The 18,782-nt window shown below is 38.6% G+C and overlaps 2 protein-coding genes across 2 annotated transcripts; both read left to right on the top strand.

Annotated features, from left to right (window-relative positions):
* Positions 1-5,364: 5,364 nt before the first annotated feature.
* Positions 5,365-13,687, top strand: LOC115926392. Its single transcript, XM_030991069.1, has 4 exons — positions 5,365-5,777; positions 9,142-9,238; positions 10,585-10,738; positions 13,090-13,687. The coding sequence occupies exons 1-4, from the start codon at positions 5,745-5,747 to the stop codon at positions 13,685-13,687; spliced, it is 882 nt and encodes a 293-aa protein (XP_030846929.1). The 5' UTR covers positions 5,365-5,744.
* LOC115926692 lies at positions 13,632-18,121 on the top strand. The gene is made up of 3 exons (XM_030991775.1): positions 13,632-16,258; positions 16,746-16,856; positions 17,745-18,121. The coding sequence occupies exons 1-3, from the start codon at positions 13,687-13,689 to the stop codon at positions 18,020-18,022; spliced, it is 2,961 nt and encodes a 986-aa protein (XP_030847635.1). The 5' UTR covers positions 13,632-13,686; the 3' UTR covers positions 18,023-18,121.
* The last annotated feature ends 661 nt before the right edge of the window (positions 18,122-18,782 follow it).

The following is an 18,782-nucleotide window of genomic DNA, read 5'->3' as shown; positions in this document are numbered from 1 at the left end:
ATTTTGGAGTTAAAAGACACTCCATAAGTGTGATAACTTTAAATGTTACGAGAAATGTAATGAGAATGTTTCTGCTTGTCAGGTATAACGCTATATCACAACTTGAGCACCCCCCAGTGACAAATATCACGTTTAGTTTCCAAACTACATGCCTTGGAGCAACATTGTTCTAAAGGCAATTTGTCAGTTCTTTCAAAACCGTATCAAAATTTAGAAATAATATCAGTCAAATCCCAACCGTTTGTGCTAACTTGATAAGTTGTTTTGACTTCGTTTTCTCATGTCTAGAAACAAAGACACTGCTTGAATGTTCAAAACTGTGTTGCAGTGGCGTGATACTATGGGCACTGGAAAACAAACAATAACAATAAAACAAAATTAACAACAAGAGGTGTGCAAGAGGCAGGTGTTTTTGAATGCGAAGACGCTATGAAGTGAAAATGAGAAAACTCCCAAATTGTTACGATGGTAACAGTTAGGTGTGGAAAGTTTCGATTATACAACCGCATAAGGGAAGAAGAGGTGCCGAGAGAGGAGCTGAGAGAGTGAGAACAAGGCACATAGAGGAGAGAGAGAGAGAGAGAGAGAGAGAGAGAGAGAGAGAGAGAGATGGAGGGAGAAACAGACAGAGAGAGAGAGAGAGAGAGATAGAGAGAGATACATACAGATAAGAGAGACAGAGACAGAGACATGTGACTATTTTCCGTTTATTATTTTCTGAATGCGCTATATGACATCCGTAGTTCGTCCTCTTAACCAGTGGCGTAGCGTGGAGGCAGCTACTGATTGGGCACCGTTATCATGATGGGGCAACGCATAGTTAGATAGAATGGATAGGATAAGGTAATCAAGAGAGGGGAATGTTTGGATCGGGAATAGTATCATCTTCATTTCATTCTGCCTTAGCCCCCCTTGTATCTCTTCCACATAGGTGGATGGGGCACGTGCTCCTGTGCCCCCGTAGTTACGTCACTGCTCAAATTATTCAATCTGCATTCCCTATTCAAATAAAATTAAATGTAAATGAATTTGTCTTCTCTTAAAAATCACCGCCTCTAATTTCTCACTCAAGAAAACTTGCAACAACCAACGCACGAGCGAGAACCCCAGTTTCCTCTCCTGTCAAACTCTTGCCCGGAATAACCCCTCCTGTTCAGGGACCTCGCTCATCAACACAAGCGCATTATACTCAGCCTGACCGGTTTCTACCTCGCATTTTCTTTCCGCTTGCTAGCACACCCTAGCCAGTGAAGCATGTGTAGGCTTTATGCAATCTTCTTCCTAATTTGAGAACGGTACCGTCTAACAAAATATCTCCCCAAATGGACATCTTAATAAACGTTAGAGTCCAATCTCATATTGAATTATCTAGAGCATACGCGAGCGTAACTCGGGTAATATTATTCGAAAACCAAGGGTTCTGCACTTCATACCCAAACTTGGAGTGCGGAGAGAACAAACTGTACCACCCTGTAGTGCATATGCATACTTGAAAACAACATGAGTGTTGTATTTATGAGAAATTTGATATTCGAAGGATGCTGTTGAGAATGATTTTTCATTTGTGGATGCTTGAATTTTGATGTACACACTAATAATTTGTTTCTTTACGTGCTAAACGACGTCTGAAGACGACATCAAATTGGGGACAAATTTACAAACTAAAATATACATAACGAGATTTATTCCTTTTTTTTTTAAATTCCAGACTGCAAACGTAATTACGGTGAGGTAGCAAAACCCTTACGTTCATATATTACATCATCATCCTTCACGCCCATCTTCCCATTTAGTTATAAGTTATCATCATTATCATAATCATCACCACCGCCACCACCACCATCTTTTTCGCCTTTTCTATCATTGCTATCGTTCTTTTCGTAATCATCATTGTCGTCGTCCCCATCCTCCTCCTCCTCGCCCCCTCCTCCGCATCATCATTATCATCGCATCACCATCATTAACATAAACCATAACTGCAAACCTCTGATCCAACAATTATCACTTATGCGTTTTCTAAAAAAATAGCAGAAAATCAATTTTTATTTAATATTCTTAATTCCAGCAGCTGCTTTATTCCCGTGACTGCATTAAGAAATAGTCCTGGGAATCGTATGAGCAAACGCTCCTTAAACCAATGTCGTTCACATAGTTTCACAATACGTTATACTGCAAGTATAGAAGAGGATTCATTCACATAACATACACGTATTCATGGTTATACTGAAAAGTGCAGTATCGCAAAGCATATGCATACTACACACACATCAATACACGCACACAGTGGGAACACACTCTCTGACGTCCAACCCTCGATGTCAATGACCTCAACTCCAACACCTATACGGTGTCCCCTCTCGACCAAACAAAAAAGGCAAAAATCGCCCTGGGCGTATCCACTAATTTCTTCGTATCGCTCCACCCACCCTTCTCCGCTTTCACACGTCAATAACCCTGCACGGATTGGCATGGGCTTTGCAGGGAGGACTTATGAAATTATTCAACACGAATGGTCAAATCTCGACGCCATGCCTAGGGCTGTGTTATACCTGGTAATGGTAGGTGGGTGACACTGGAGAAACACGAGCTAGAGGCCGGGAAGGGGGTTAAAGGGGTCATACCAAATTGATTTGTCTTCATTAGATAGACGATCTCAGGTTGGCATTTTTAAATCTTTATTTTGACTTGAATTAGGTACTGATATAAACAATGATATGTAACAACACTTTAATATATTGCTCTGTTGGGAAGGAAGGTATTTTAGAAAAACCAATGCTTTGAGAGAAAAAAAATATCCAAAATAATTAACTATCTAAAAAAAAAAATGGTTAGAGCATAATGTGCATCCAGGGGTTCAATCGGCTCCCCCTCCCCTTTCAAAATACTGACAAATTAAAGTTATGCTAGGGCCAAAAATATCATATTCAAGGAGGAATCCCATACGCCCTTTAACGGTTTCGGGCCAGGGGAGCGCGCTGTTGGATCCCTCAAATGATTTTCCTGGGAATTTGTCTAGGCCTATAATGTCGCCCTCCCCCGATAATTATGGATTTTAAACCCCGAAATGGAATGTTTCATACTGCTACTCTACAATGGCTGTCTGTATTGCACCATCATCACCATATACCATAAATACAAATTTCATGTAAAATCTGAATTGTGTATACATTTTTTTTGGGTAATAATATTGCCTCAACCTCATCGTTGTCTTAGATTTCACTCAACTTCACCTGTCTCCAACTTTCCTATACGAGCTGGAAAGAGCACTTTGCATCAAGGTAAACACCATCTCGGTCTGTATAAACATCATTTCCCCCTTTAAAGGTTGATGATCCTGATTTATTAGAGCAGAAATCAAATTTGCCCGGGGCGAGCAAAATGAAAATCTTCTCTCTGTAAATAGGCGGTGTTAATTCTTGATTCTTGCGTACAAGTGTGCGGCCACTTAAGAGCTCAAACCCGGGTTAACATAAGAGATGCGTGGTACTTGCGGTCACTCCTAGTTTTATTAATTAAATATTCTCCCTCGATATTTTTTGGATGAAAATAAGGTGTCATATTGACCGTCAGGCCCAGGGGGTGGGGGAGGGGGCATTGTCCGACCATTGTCCGACGCCGCTAGACAAATTCTGGACAGGAATCTTAAGTTGATGGGTGCATCGGTGGACAGAGGTGGAAAGGGGTCCGATGAAGGTATTCTCTCCATTTTCAAGGGCGTAAATAGAACGGGGGTGGGGTGGGGGGTGGGGGGGGGGGGTGACATGAAACCCCTGAAAATCGAAAACCCCATAGTTCAAATCGCAAAAATTTATAATCTTTTTTATCACATTAATTTTATCTTCATTAATTAAAACAAAACACCATATAGTTGTCTTTTCAGTCTATTTGATAGGAGTTCCTTCATCGCAAATCACGTTTCATGCTTGAACCGACTCCACACAATGCTAGCAGAAAAATGCACTTTACTAATTCACGTAGCTTCCACACTCACAAAAAACAAATAATTAATGTCCAAGAAACATATAGGGGCGGACATGTACGAGGAAAACGGTTTGTAAAAATACACACATGACATGAGGCCTTAACACCCCATCTCTCTCTCTCTCTCTCTCACTCTCACTCTTTCTCTCTCTCTCTCTCTCTCTCTCTCTCTTTCCCCAGCATCTTTGTAATTTTCTCTCTATTTCCTTCCTACTTTCCTATCTCAATATATCTTTCTTTTCCCCCCTCTCCCCCTTATATTATATCCTAATATGGAACATAGAGGTCGATACAATTATATCGCAATATCTCACCCCTTCTCCCCTCTCTCTCCTTTTTAAAATTTTTGTTTTACCCCCACCCTCTTTGATTGGTATTAAGACCAAAGTCCATATTCATCAATGATTTGTTTATCTTTACTTTAGTAATAACTCCGCAAGAAGTAATCAGGAAGTTGAAATGTTTGCAATCTTCATACTTCTTCAATAGGATGACTCATACAACTTCAATGTAAAGTCATGACGCACTGGTCTGGTAGTGTTATTCACAACACCATTCCTTTCAGCTTATCCCGGTAATAACTGAGTAAAGTACTTATGGTCAATTGGTCAAGGAGTCAAAGTTGACCAACTCCAAGGGTTTATCCATAAAACAGGGAATTAAAAACTGCTCTCCAGCAAGAGAAATATAAATAGGCCTACTCATCTGAGTGAAAGAGAAAGAGATTTAGCAATATTCATCAGAGAGAGAGAGAGAGAGAGAGTGAGAGAGAGGGGGTGGGGGACTCATCAGAAATCAGAGAACATTCAAGTCACGCAATAAGACTTGGTCTAGACTTCATTCATCGTCGCGGTTAACATAATATTCTATGCTCTATACATCAAACCTGTCTACAGCGACCGCCCAAGTGTAACACAAAAAGTGGTCTTTGTAGACAGGTTCCTTTAGTACATGTTTCAATGAGAAACCAATCTCAAGGGGGGGGGGGGTGAATGTGGTCCTTGTAGCAGGTTTGACTAAAGCAGGTTTGACTGTATTTTAATTCCTATCAACTTGTGTCTTCATTCCACATGATTGACTCTCTATACTCGTAAGTTAAATCATCAGTACTGGGATCAGTACCCATCACTTCTTCTCCCACTCCGCTGTTTTGACGAGATGACAGAAAGAGGGCGCTATTCGGATACAAATTCGAGCAGTATTGATCGCCCTTCGGCATGACAACGATGAAATAAATTGAACTAAAAATGCTGTATTTCCAATTCGGACGGATATATACCTTTATTCAAACATAAATACGCCCAAAAATGTTATTAGAAATGATTGATTCCTGAATATATGTGAGTATGTGAGTGCGTGTGTGTGTGGGTGCGTGTGTGTGTGCGTGTGTGCGTGCACTTGTAATGACCGTCAATCGGGGAGGTTCATATGAATACACAACTTCCAACTGTGGAGACACAGCAAACCGTGGAGCTCCACAGTTGCAGAATCATTAAAACGAGATTTAAATCAGCTTTGGGACATCTCAGTAGTACCCCATCAACGTTCGGCTGCGATTTAACTCCATCCCCGGTTTCCCACTTTGGAGTCATAGCTTGCAGCCTGAATATGTGTATTATTTTCCGATCTCAAGAATAATATCAAGTGAAGAGCGCCAGCATGAGGATACACACTGCACAGTCTGTATCTTATTAGATGCAGCGCATGCGCAGTGCTGGTGCAGTGCACCTTGCGACGTGCCTGTTAACGTATATGGACATGTCATGGCGGGATTAGTACAGCCACAACTGGCAAAAGTAAGTAGAACTAGTCTAGATCTAGAAAGTTTACTTTCATTTTTAATCCAGTCTAGGCCCATTAATATTCTATCAACTTTTTAAAGAATTCCTTAGGCCTATAGATCTAGTTCTATTCATGATATTGGGTACAAAAAACTCATAGGCTACATAGATCTAGATCTAATCTAGATCTAGATCTAAGTAAGATGTAGATCTAGGCCTAACGTTAGGCCTAGCCCTAGACTAGTACTACTAGTCTAGGCTACTAGTAGTAGTAGATCTAGGTCTAGTATAAGTTCTTCTTAGGCCTAACTTTAGAGTTAAACTAAAGGAATATCTAGTAACGTTAGATTCGAAGGTCTATTTCACATCAGCCAGATTTAGCCTAAATGTGTGCATGGGAAATGTGGAGCCATACTAGGTCTAGGCCTAGATCTATCTGTATATAACTCACATGGGCCAGATGTGTATAAATGTGTGCATGGGAAATGTGGAGCCATAATAATCTGGGTCAGATGTGTATAAATGTGTGCACGGGAAATGTGGAGCCATAACTAGATATAGGCCTAGATCTACATGGGCAATATGTGTTTAAATGTGTGCATGGGAAATGTGGAGCCATAGATATATATATATTACACATGGGCCAGATGTGTATAAATGTGTGCATGGGAAATGTGGAGCCATATATATATATATATATATATTACACATGGGCCAGATGTGTATAATTGTGTGCATGGGAAATGTGGTCCCATGTTTATATCAACTATTTAAGGTGGATTGAAGATTTATAAATGTGTGCATGGGAACTGTGGAGCTATTATACATGGGCCAGATTTGTATAAATGTGTGCGTTGGAAATGTGGAGCCATATCTATATATTTTATACATAGGCCAGATGTGTATAAATGTGTGCATAGGAAATGTGGAGCCATATATATATATATATATATATAATGGGCCAGACGTGTATAAATGTGTGCATGGGAAATGTGGAGCCACATCTCTATATATATATATATATATTACACATGACCCAGATATGTATAAATGTGTGCATGGAAAATGTGGAGCCATGTTTAACTGAACTATTTAAGGTGGATTGAAGATTTATAAATGTGTGCATGGGAACTGTGGAGCCATTATACATGGGCCAGATTTGTATAAATGTGTGCATTGGAAATGTGGAGCCATATCTATATATTTTATACATAGGCCAGATGTGTATAAATGTGTGCATGGGAAATGTGGAGCCATATATATATTGATCTACATGGGCAATATGTGTTTAAATGTGTGCATGGGAAATGTGGAGCCATATATATATATATATATTACACATGGGCCAGATGTGTATAAATGTGTGCATGGGAAATGTGGAGCCATATATATATATATATATTACACATGGGCCAGATGTGTATAAAGGTGTGCATGGGAAATGTGGAGCCATATATATATATATATATATAATGGGCCAGACGTGTATAAATGTGTGCATGGGAAATGTGGAGCCATATCTATATATATATATATATTACACATGACCCAGATATGTATAAATGTGTGCATGGAAAATGTGGAGCCATGTTTAACTGAACTATTTAAGGTGGATTGAAGACTTATAAATATGTGCATGGGAACTGTGGAGCCATTATACATGGGCCAGATTTGTATAACTGTGTGCATGGGAAATGTGGAGCCATATATATATATATATATATATATATATATAATGGGCCAGACGTGTATAAATGTGTGCATGGGAAATGTGGAGCCATATCTATATATATATTACACATGACCCAGATATGTATAAATGTGTGCATGGGAAATGTGGAGCCATATGTATATTACACATGGGCCAGATGTGTATAAATGTGTGCATGGGAAATGTGGAGCCATATATATATATTACACATGGGCCAGATGTGTATAAATGTGTGCATGGGAAATGTGGAGCCATATATATATTACACATGGGCCAGATGTATAAATGTGTGCATGGGAAATGTGGAGCCACATATATATATTACACATAGGCCAGATGTGTATAAATGTGTGCATGGGAAATGTGGAGCCATATGTATATTACACATGGGCCAGATGTGTATAAATGTGTGCATGGGAAATGTGGAGCCATATATATATATTACACATGGGCCAGATGTGTATAAATGTGTGCATGGGAAATGTGGAGCCATATATATATATATATTATACATGGGCCAGATTTGTATAAATGTGTGCATGGGAAATGTGGAGCCATATCTATATATATTATACATGGGCCAGATGTGTATAAATGTGTGCATGGAAAATGTGGAGCCATATATATATATTACAAATCGGCCAGATGTGTATAAATGTGTGCATGGGAAATGTGGAACCATATATATATATTACACATGGGCCAGATGTGTATAAATGTGTGCATGGGAAATGTGGAGCCATATATATATATATATTACACATAGGCCAGATGTGTATAAATGTGTGCATGGGAAATGTGGAGCCATATATATATATTTATTATACATGGGCCAGATTTGTATAAATGTGTGCATGGGAAATGTGGAGCCATATCTATATATATTATACATGGGCCAGATGTGTATAAATGTGTGCATGGAAAATGTGGAGCCATATATATATATTACAAATGGGCCAGATGTGTATAAATGTGTGCATGGGAAATGTGGAGCCATATCTATATATATATTACACATGACCCAGATATGTATAAATTTATGCATGGGAAATGTGGAGCCATATATATATATATATATTACACATGTCTATACATTTGTGCATGGGAAATGTGGAGCCATTTATATATTACATATGGGCCAGATGTGTATAAATGGGTGCATGGGAAATGTGGAGCCATGTTTATCTCAACTATTTAAGGTGGATTGAAGATGTATAAATGTGTGCATGGGAAATGTGGAGCCATATCTATATATATTACACATCAGCCAGATATGTATAAATGTGTGCATGGGAAATGTGGAGCCACATTTATTATTGCATATGGGCTAGATATGTATAAATGTGTGCATAGGAAATGTGGAGCAATCTATATCTATTGCAAATGAGTCAAATATGATAAGATGTGTGCATGGGAAATGTGGAGCCATGTATTTACATGACCCCCTTGATGTACATCATAATGGATGTGTTTCATAATACCTCATGATTTTAACAAATAATATAATAAAATTGAGCATGGATATGAGTAGCAATATTTTGGCAAATTCCAGTATGATTAGGGAGAGGATGTGGGGGGGGGGGGGTGTAATATTTAGATATTTTCTTCCAGCTTGCTCACAGCTGTGTTTCTGCATAATATTATTAATATTTACTTGACCTGTTTCAGAATCGGATTCTCAGAAGTCAAACCAGACAGACAGTTCCAGATATTTTTAGTGAAGTTGATCCTGAAGGATTTACAGTGAAACAGCTGCCTGACAAAGGTGAGTGAGGTTACATACATGTACATGTAGATTGTATTAATAGTGAAAATTCACTGTAGCATAGATATCTAACATTAATATGCTCAATAAAATATTGATTCAGAGCTAGACTATGCAAGGAACGCCTGGTATGGTTCTTTGATCACACCTCATCGCCTATTGTCTGAAAATCACCAGCTCTTTTCAGAGTAACTTTGATACCCTTCGCAGTTAAACAGGTCAACTTCTTTAGTAAAATCTATACCCTTTCTGTATATTTCATTAATTTCATGCAGTAGAATATTTGATATGCTTTCCCTCATATTTTTCTGTTTTTATAATCTTAATTCAACACTTAATTGCGTGAAGCAGTCTTCAATGGCAAAGTGTTGAAAATAGAATCAATTACCACTACTGCATTTTCGTCTACAAAATACTCAATAATCTAGCCCCTTATTTAGAATCTTTTGGTCATAATCGTCCAGTTTACTTTGTTACTTGTCATTCTACCTTAAATCCCTTATTTATCCTGAAACCAAAGACTGAATTTAAAAAACGTTCTTTTTCTTTCACTGCTCCAAGCATCTGTAACAATCTACCGACTCATATTCGCACGGAAACTTCACTCCAAATGTTAAAAAACCAAATTAAGTCACTCCCTCTATCACTTTAATGCATGCACTGGTACCTAATGTTATATCATGACTTTTACCATAAGTTAGTTTTGTTTGTTTGTCTGTTTGCAGTTGTGTAGTCTATTTTTACGGCATGTGTATTTTTTAAAATATTTTTTTGGTCATTTTTCTTTGTATCAATAATATCTTAAATGATATTTAAGGCCTTTTGTTCATTTTGATCTAGTTTTTATTTTTTTAAAGCTTTTTTTTTAATGTTTTCTACAATGTATTCTATTTTTTTGTAAATATTTGTATGTACAGGGCTCTTTTGTAAAGCAGGAGGTATTAAACTTGATTTGGTTAAGTGTTTAAAGGTTAGACCTTGAAATGAATTTTAATGCCTCCTCATGGGGTTGAATGTCAAAAAAAAATTAGAAAATCTAGAGAAAACGTCATGTTCATCATGACATGCATGACACTGTAATTTAATATCTGCAGCATACTAATATTAAATACAATGTGTTGCTTACAAGTCTGCTTGATGGCAATGTGACCAAAAAGACACACAAATGTTATTTAAAACTCAACCAATTTTGAAAATAAGTGCCTTCTTACAAGTACGAGTCTGAGTTACTTATCACACCTGAGCATTATCTTAAATGACAGACAAATATACTTGTAACATCATATTCACAATGTTTAAACTCGCATGATTGATCTCATGAAGATTATGTATTTCTTCAATCACAGGTAGAGCAGTCTTTACCACCAAAACGTTTGAAGAGGGAGAATTCCTTTTGTGGTACAGAGGAGATCTGGTAACCAGAGATGTGGGGGAAAGAAGAGATGCAGACTGTGAAACTTGCTTCAGATACTTTTTCACATGGAAAGGGACGAAATGGTGGTAAGTCTACATACTATGACGACTTGATTTATTGAAAAGTATATTTTGTAATGATAGGTGTTGAAAACAAACCTAAGGCTATATGCTTATGACGTAGTCGTAAACATGTGGGTTGACAGGGCAACATATTTTCTACCAGTGGTTTTTGTTTTTTCCCTAGAGAAAGATCGAAAGCTAGTCATATCTGTCAAATTCTATTCCGTGCTTTTGAATAAACCCGTGGACTGACCACATACAGTACACATACATTTTTCTGCAGAAAGTATCAATACGGCAAGGACAGCATAGAACAAATATGCAACTTATATTCTTCTCTATCTATTCAAACCTGTTTTAGCTATCATACAAAAAACACACAATCTTACCAATGACAATTATTCAACCTTGTCAGTCCAACAGATCATATTCCATTTTGGAGAGCATAAAATGAGAATATAAAACAATATTTGGTACAAATATTGGATATAAAAGAAAGGTGCATTACACTGAAAAGTCCATGTTTTTTTTTTGTACACTCCACATTTCATCTTACAGATGAAACAGATTCGGAAATTTCTATGCAACTTGCACCACCTCCCTCTCCCTCCAGTGAAGTTTTAAATGATGAAACAGATTCGGAAATTTCTACGCAGCTTGCACCACCTCCCTCTCCCTCCAGTGAAGTTTTAAATGATGCTGGTTCATCAGTTCCCTGCAATATGTCATCGGAAGACTCTTTTTCTACTCCCCCTTTCTTCTACACCTCATCTTCACTTCAGTCTGATATTACTTCATCTGTTCATTCATTACTTCCCCTAACACCTCCCCGCACCCCCCAATCAACCCCTCACACAACCCCTCCCTCAACCCCTCTCCTAACCCCTCTCCCAACCCCTCTCCCAACCCCTCCCTCAACCCCTCTCCTAACCCCTCGCTCATCAACTCCTCATTCAACTTCTTCATCTGCTTTGTCTCCTCCTCTCCCTTCCCATCCTCCTAATTCATTTCTTTCAATGTCTGTTGTCCAGCGTCATCCTCGCATTGTAGCTGTATTTCTCATTTCGCTACTCCTGCTTGTTGTCTTTATACATCTTCTGCTTTTAATTTCTGTTATCCTTCTTTGTTAAATGTTCATCATTCATTTTGTAATTTCCCAAATTTCCTCTTCTTTATAATCTGGGAAGATGATCGGAGATGGGCCAACATATGTCAAATGGTAAGATTTATTGAAAAATCATTTGAAAACTTGAGAACAAAAATCATACAGTTGGTAAACATAATCTTCATTGAGGATGTAGTTTTCAATGCACAATTCAAACCCTGCATTGGATTTCCTGCTTTCTTTGCTCATTCTAAAATAAAATAACACTGCATACATGTTTGGTCCGTTTGATATGAATTCAGGTTTGTGCTAGTAGCCACTTTTTATATTGTATTCTTTATTTGCTTTTTGGAGCTACGTTCCACTTTTAAAGATTAGATAGATTATTTTCTTCTTTCCCCCCTCATTCTACACGTCTGTTCTTGTTTATCATAATGCTTTTTTTCCTTTTTCCCATGCTATTTTTTAATCTTTCCTCATCTCTCCCTCCCTTCTTCTCCTTGGACTCATCTTTCTTCTCCGCATGTTCCTTCTCCCCTGCCGAAGCCTTCTTCCATCTCTCCCACCCGGTGTAAACATCTTGTGGATAGATATGTCCGAAATTGTACATTTTCCCTTTAGTCTGTTGCCTCTCCTTGCCCTTTCCCCAATTTGGTCGCTTCTCTCTCTTTTTTGTTATTTTTGTTATACCATGTAATGTCTTTGGCTCTCGTATTTCAGAGGGTCTTGAGAGGATATATTTTGTTCGCAATGCTGTTGCCCGTGGCTTGTAGGGCGTGTCGTTATTCGACCTTTGTGTGTTTTTTTTGTTTTTTTTTGTTATTTGTATTTATATTGAAAAAATCTTCCACGGTTAGTTCGTCGTCTTTTTTCGCCTCGGTACTCTTGTCTGATGCACGGTGACATTTTGTAGCATTACAATTTTAAGGCAAATGAAAAGTAAACATATGCATGTTTAATGTTCATGATATTGGTTATGATTTCCAATGCCTACATGTAATGTTACCTATTTGTTTCCTATGTTACTTGTATTTCAAATTTCCTCCTAAAATTAACCATGCGTTAACAAAAATCATGACTGTAACGATTCTTCTTTAAGTGATACCCTACTTGAAAAGTAACAGTTAATCAAATAATATCTGACAACAGAGAAAACCTAAAGTGAAATCACAAATTGTAACCCACATATACTTGTATGTTTCAGTGATTCATTGTAATTTTAAACATTGATGAATCTAATGTTTTCATTTTTTTTCAATTTCATTTCCAGTAGGGATGCATCAGTCGAACCAACTAAACAACAACTGGGACGACTCGTCAACCATGGTTGGAGGGGTGAAGTCAACAGCAGAATGAAGATTAGAGAGAACCCTCACAATGAACCAGAACTGGTTCTCTTCTCATTGAAGAAAATCAAAGAAGGTGAAGAAGTGTTATATGATTATGGGGTGGGAGATAATTTTGTATTCCCAAGTCCTACTCAATTACACAGTGGAGTCCAAGATGAAAAACCTGAAATTCTGCAAAATTCTGCAAACCTCCCACCAGACCCAGAAAAAGTTTGTTCACCATTCGCCGAGCCTGCCACACAAGAACTACTGGAACCAGATGGAAACTTTTCACAGTCCAATGTTCGAGCTGATGATGATGAAACATCTGAAGATCGATGCAGAAACCCCCCTAATAACGAAACAAATTGGGAACCATCCCCTAAGCCTGCCACACAAGCTTTAATGGAATCAGATGGTAAGATTTCACAGTTCAGTGTTTCAGCTGATAATGATGACACATGTGATGATCCATGCCGGAACCCTCTAATAACCAAGAACATTGGGAACCATCCCCTGAGCCTGCCACACAAGCGTTAATGGAATCAGATGGAAAGCTCTCCCAGTTTGATGTTCCAGTTGATAATGATGACACATGTGATGATCCATGCATAAACCCCCCTAATAACCAAGTGCATTGGGAATCATTTACTGAGCTTGCCACACAACCTTTAATAGAACCAGATGGAAACCTTCCACTCTCCAATGTTCTAACTGATGATGCTGAAACATCTGATGATCTATGCAGAAACCCCCCTAATAACGAAACAAATTGGGAACCATCCCCTGAGCCTGCCACACAAGCTTTAATGGAATCAGATGGAAAGATTTCACAGTTTAATGTTTCAGCTGATAATGATGACACATGTGATGATCCATGCATAAACCCCCCTAATAACCAAGTGCATTGGGAACCATTTACTGAGCTTGCCACACAACCTTTAATGGAACCAGATGGAAACCTTTCACTGTCCAATTTTCTTGCTGATAATGATGACACATCTGATGATCTATGCAGAAACCCCCCTAATAACCGAGAGCACTGGGAACCATTCCCTGAGCCTGCCACACAAGCATTGATGGTACCAGATGGAACCCTTTCACAAAATATTTTTTCAAGTGATAATGAGGACACATTATCTGACCATAATGATGATAGTGATGATGATCCAGACTATGTCTGTGATTCTCAAGGAGATTCTGACTCTTCAGGGAAGACTTCATTAAATAATTCTCAAGCATCATTGCCTAAGGCTAAATGTACATCAATAAATGGCATCACTCGATCACTGAAATCTCTGTCATCAGATCAGTCATTGGAGGCATCATCAAGATATGGAGGCATTGATGCTGACCATGAGGGGATAACTGTGATGAAGACCAACAATCAAGGAGGGCGAAAATATGACAAGGTAGCTTATTGCATGATGTGTGAGAAGCCCCACAAAAAACTTCCTGATCACCTGCGGTCACAACATTCCAATGAAATAAAGGTGGCTCAATACATGGCAGCAACGAATCGAAAAGAAAAGGATAAGCTATTGACATTGATAAGAAATAAAGGAAATCACATGCACAACTACAGGGTCTTCGAAAAGGGTCATGGAGAGCTTGTGGTCGTATATAGACCTTCTTGTGAAGCAAAGCCCCGTGATTATCAGCCTTGCAAAGATTGTTTGGGATGGTTTGCGAAAGCCGAATTGTGGAAACACCGCTGCATTTTGAAGCAAGAAGAGCCGGCTAAGGAGCAAAAGAAAAAACGAAGAAGACTATTAGCACAAGGTCGACTCTTGCTTCCACCAGTGCCCTGCACATCAAGAGATTCTATAACACACAAAGTACTGAGTGGTCTCAGCGATGATGAAATCAAGGCCTGCATTCTAAATGATCAGTTGATTCTAGAATTGGCCAAGGTGTACTCTAAGAAATTGGGCCATGACGAAGAACAGCACAACCACATCAGATGCAAGTTACGAGAACTAGGAAGACTTGTACTTCAGTTCAGACGTTGCAGCTGCAATGGCAAGGCAAGTCTGACTTCCCTGATATCACCAAATGGTTTTATGACTGTCTTGAGTGCTGTCAAGAAAGTGGCAGGCTTTGATGAGGAGAACCACTTGTTCAATACACCAAGTCTAGCACTTAAGCTGGGACATACCTTAAGAAAGGCTGCCTTTGTGCTCCTGAGTAAGGCTTTGATGGACAGAGATGGGGATGACATGCAGAAACTTGTAGAAAAGTTCATCAAGCTGCTGGACACTTGTTGGGGATCTGAAATCTCTACTCATGCTCTACGAACTTTGTACCAGAGGAAACGAAACCAGCCCAAACTCCTACCCCTAACGAGTGATGTTGTGGCTTTGTCAAGACACCTAGAGGTACAGGCTGAACTTTGTGTAGACAAACTGTCATCTGGGACCGCAATCGAAAACCATAGCACATGGAGAGAACTCAACAAGACCATGCTGGCTCATCTCATTGTGTTTAATAGGAGGAGACAAGGGGAAATCAGCAAGATGACTCTTGATGACTACAATAAAATCAAGAAAGGTGAATCTCATATGGTGGAAGGACAACTAGAGATGCTGAAAGACTGGGAAAAAAATCTTGTAAAGTTTCTCTGGAGAGTTGAGGTAGTAGGAAAACGTGGCAGGACAGTGCCGATCCTTGTGACAGACTCCATGAAATCATGTGTAGACACCCTTGTATCCCACAGGGAGGAAGCAGGTGTAAACCCAAGCAACAAATACCTGTTCGCTGTAGCCAATAGTGACACTACATCTCATGTTCGAGGGTCAGATGCTCTCCGTGAGCTGTCAGAAGCATGTGGAGCACAAAATCCTTCAACACTTCGATCCACAAAATTACGGAAGCATGTAGCTACCATGTCACAACTAATGAGCTTGAGGGACCATGAGATGGACGCCTTAGCAAACTTCATGGGCCACGATATTAGGATACATAGGGAGTATTATAGACTGCCAGATGCTGCTATGCAGGTGGCCAAAATATCAAAGATCCTGTTCGCCATGGAGGGAAAAGCTGGGAACCCGGTCCAGCTGATTGGCACTGCAAAAAGTCTGGATGAGCTTCAAATCAAGTTAGATGAAGGTAAATTTGTGATGAGGGTAGAATTATACAGTGGGGATCTCAATTCAAACCCTAATGAGATGAGAAACATCATGGCGAGGGATGAGTGGGATGAATAACAAACCATGTAGCATGTACTAATTTTAAGAATCAAGTATTTCTGATTTCCACTCAACTTGACAATTATCAAATACAAAATATGTAAATTGATAAACATGCTGCAACATTATTGAATTAATGAAAAGTGTTGTTTTCAAATGAACCATGCAGTTAAATATTCCTCACTATATTGTGCACTTGTTTGTTTCAATTTATTTAGATTAGGGGTAATTAAGGCATTTGTTTGACTCGATCCACACATGTGGCATATACCTGGTGCCAATTCTACCATGTTGTATTTAGAAATAATTGATTATATTCTTTTGTTTTAAATTACAAGTATGTTTTCTTTGCAGTTGACCCAGATTTTCTTTTTGGTGAATATTATTGATTATTATTTTATGTACAGAGATCGACACTGGAGAACAGGGACCTGAATCATGTGATGACAATTGTGACAGCGATGTTGATTCTGGTGATCATGATGTCGAACGTCAGCTACCTGGATGCTCCCAAAAAGGTATGACTTTAAGTCCAATGAGAGCATCTAAAAAAATTCTTTTTGCAAACCTAAATGTTAATTTTGCCTATTGTACCGCACTCTCAATCATCCTCAAAAGCCAAAGTGAAACCAAACTTTTTCCTGTTGAAATCACCACGTACCAATATTTGTGCATTTTGAATTGTTAAAAATTATAGCACAATTATAATTGTAATGTAGCCTCACAAAAAGCCTGTTGCCAATGACGGAGAAAATCTATTAGTGAATTTAATTGGTCTCTATATCTAAACTTCTCTAAACTAAAAAAAAATTGTGTACATACAATAATATAGACTCAGAAAGTATTATGTGATCGTGGCCCTTTTGTTCTAGACTGGGAGTCAGGGGTTGTCAAGGTAATACAAAATGTACTTTTTTTCATGCACACAGCAATCACTACAATATACTAGGAAATGGATGAAAATGGAGGCAGCCAGGAGCCCCTCCCAAATAAACCCAAAACTGAGCTAGATTAGCAAAATAAATGACCAATAGAAACCGGGTAGAATATGTGAAACATAACCCCATCTGTCATGACACTGTCAGATAATTTAAAGACTTGTTTGTGCCCGACTCCCCTAAACGGTAGATGCCCATAATTTCACGAAATATGAGCTTTACAAAATTATATGATGGCTTTCTTCCCGCAAAAAAAAATCGTTTAAGTGTATTCCTCCCAGGATCACACTCTATTCTGCATCACTGCAAAAGAGGATTTAAATATTCTTCCTCTCCTTCCATCCTCATAACAGTAATGCACTCTTCAAGTTCATGGGTCAGAGACTCAGAGAAACAGTATGTGATACTGCATTTATTATTCTGCATAGTATAATTGCAACATTTTTTTTTGTTATTGTCTTTCATTAGGTACCAAAAGGCAAAGGCAAACGCAACATGTACTGGAAGAGGTTGATGAACAGCCAATAAGGAAGAAACGAAAGACAGCATGGAGCGATGCGGAAAAGTCGGCTGTCCAGAGACGTTTAGGAGCCTTTATGACTGTTCATTCTAAGCTACCTGGCAAGAGAGCGATAGACGAATGCTTGAAAGCTGAAGCTGTGCTGAAACACAGAACGTGGGTCAACATCAAAGACTACGTAAGAAACTCGAAGGTTACCAAAAGCAGAAAAACACAGCCTTGGTAAAAACATTCCCTTTAATATCAAATCACCATTTTTATATTGAATACACACATGCTTTTGTTTTGAGTCACCAAACTGCTGAAAATGCTCATAAATTACAAGGCATGTTTTGTTATTACAGTCTAAAATGTGTATTCTTTTATATTTGGTTTCTCCATGTATTCATAAAATGTTTACCCACTCTACTGGCAAAGGATTTGTTATTTTGAGGTTTTATTATCATTTTGTAGGCATCCGGCAATTTGTAATTGTGTTAGGGTCTTAGTGGACCTATGCTTGGCCACTCCCAGATATCAATGACAGGGAGCATATCGTTTAGGCAACATGTACTGATTACAATGAGAATTTTGCAGCATGAGTTGGAAATTTCCTATTTGAACAAGAAAAAACCCATAGATTTTTTAACGAAATAAATCAGTGGAAGTTGTAATCAAACAGTCAAGTATTTGTATTTACATACCATAATGGCAGCATAAGAAGGCAGTAGGGGAATTGACTAGTGTAATGCTTGTACATTTGTGACACAATTAAAACTTAAACAACATTTATTATGAGAACACGTTCAGTATAGTGTATTAATATCATCATCAAGGGAGAGTGCCCTTATTATGTGTAAAGGGTGCCCCTTTTCATTTTGGACAGAACTTGTGTTGTTTCTGATATTATTATGGGGTTGTACTAAACACTCGGGTCGCGGCGCGCTGAAAAAACACTCGGTCACGGCTCGTTTGGCCATCTTTTTTTAAGTGTCTTCAAATCGGCT

This window comes from Strongylocentrotus purpuratus, unplaced genomic scaffold, assembly GCF_000002235.5.
Source record: "Strongylocentrotus purpuratus isolate Spur 01 unplaced genomic scaffold, Spur_5.0 spur5_scaffold_2, whole genome shotgun sequence".
Taxonomy (NCBI): domain Eukaryota; kingdom Metazoa; phylum Echinodermata; class Echinoidea; order Camarodonta; family Strongylocentrotidae; genus Strongylocentrotus; species Strongylocentrotus purpuratus.
Note: the sequence above shows the minus strand (reverse complement) of the source record. Positions and strands in the feature narration are given on the sequence as shown.

Coding starts and splice junctions, on each gene's coding strand:
- LOC115926392 (XM_030991069.1), top strand. CDS start 5,745: ATGGCGGGATTAGTACAGCCACAACTGGCAAAA. Junction 5,778..9,141: donor TACAGCCACAACTGGCAAAA/GTAAGTAGAACT, acceptor GACCTGTTTCAG/AATCGGATTCTCAGAAGTCA. Junction 10,739..13,089: donor TGGAAAGGGACGAAATGGTG/GTAAGTCTACAT, acceptor TTTCATTTCCAG/TAGGGATGCATCAGTCGAAC.
- LOC115926692 (XM_030991775.1), top strand. CDS start 13,687: ATGGAATCAGATGGAAAGCTCTCCCAGTTTGATGTTCCAGTTGATAAT. Junction 16,259..16,745: donor TCAAATCAAGTTAGATGAAG/GTAAATTTGTGA, acceptor TTTTATGTACAG/AGATCGACACTGGAGAACAG. Junction 16,857..17,744: donor ACCTGGATGCTCCCAAAAAG/GTATGACTTTAA, acceptor GTCTTTCATTAG/GTACCAAAAGGCAAAGGCAA.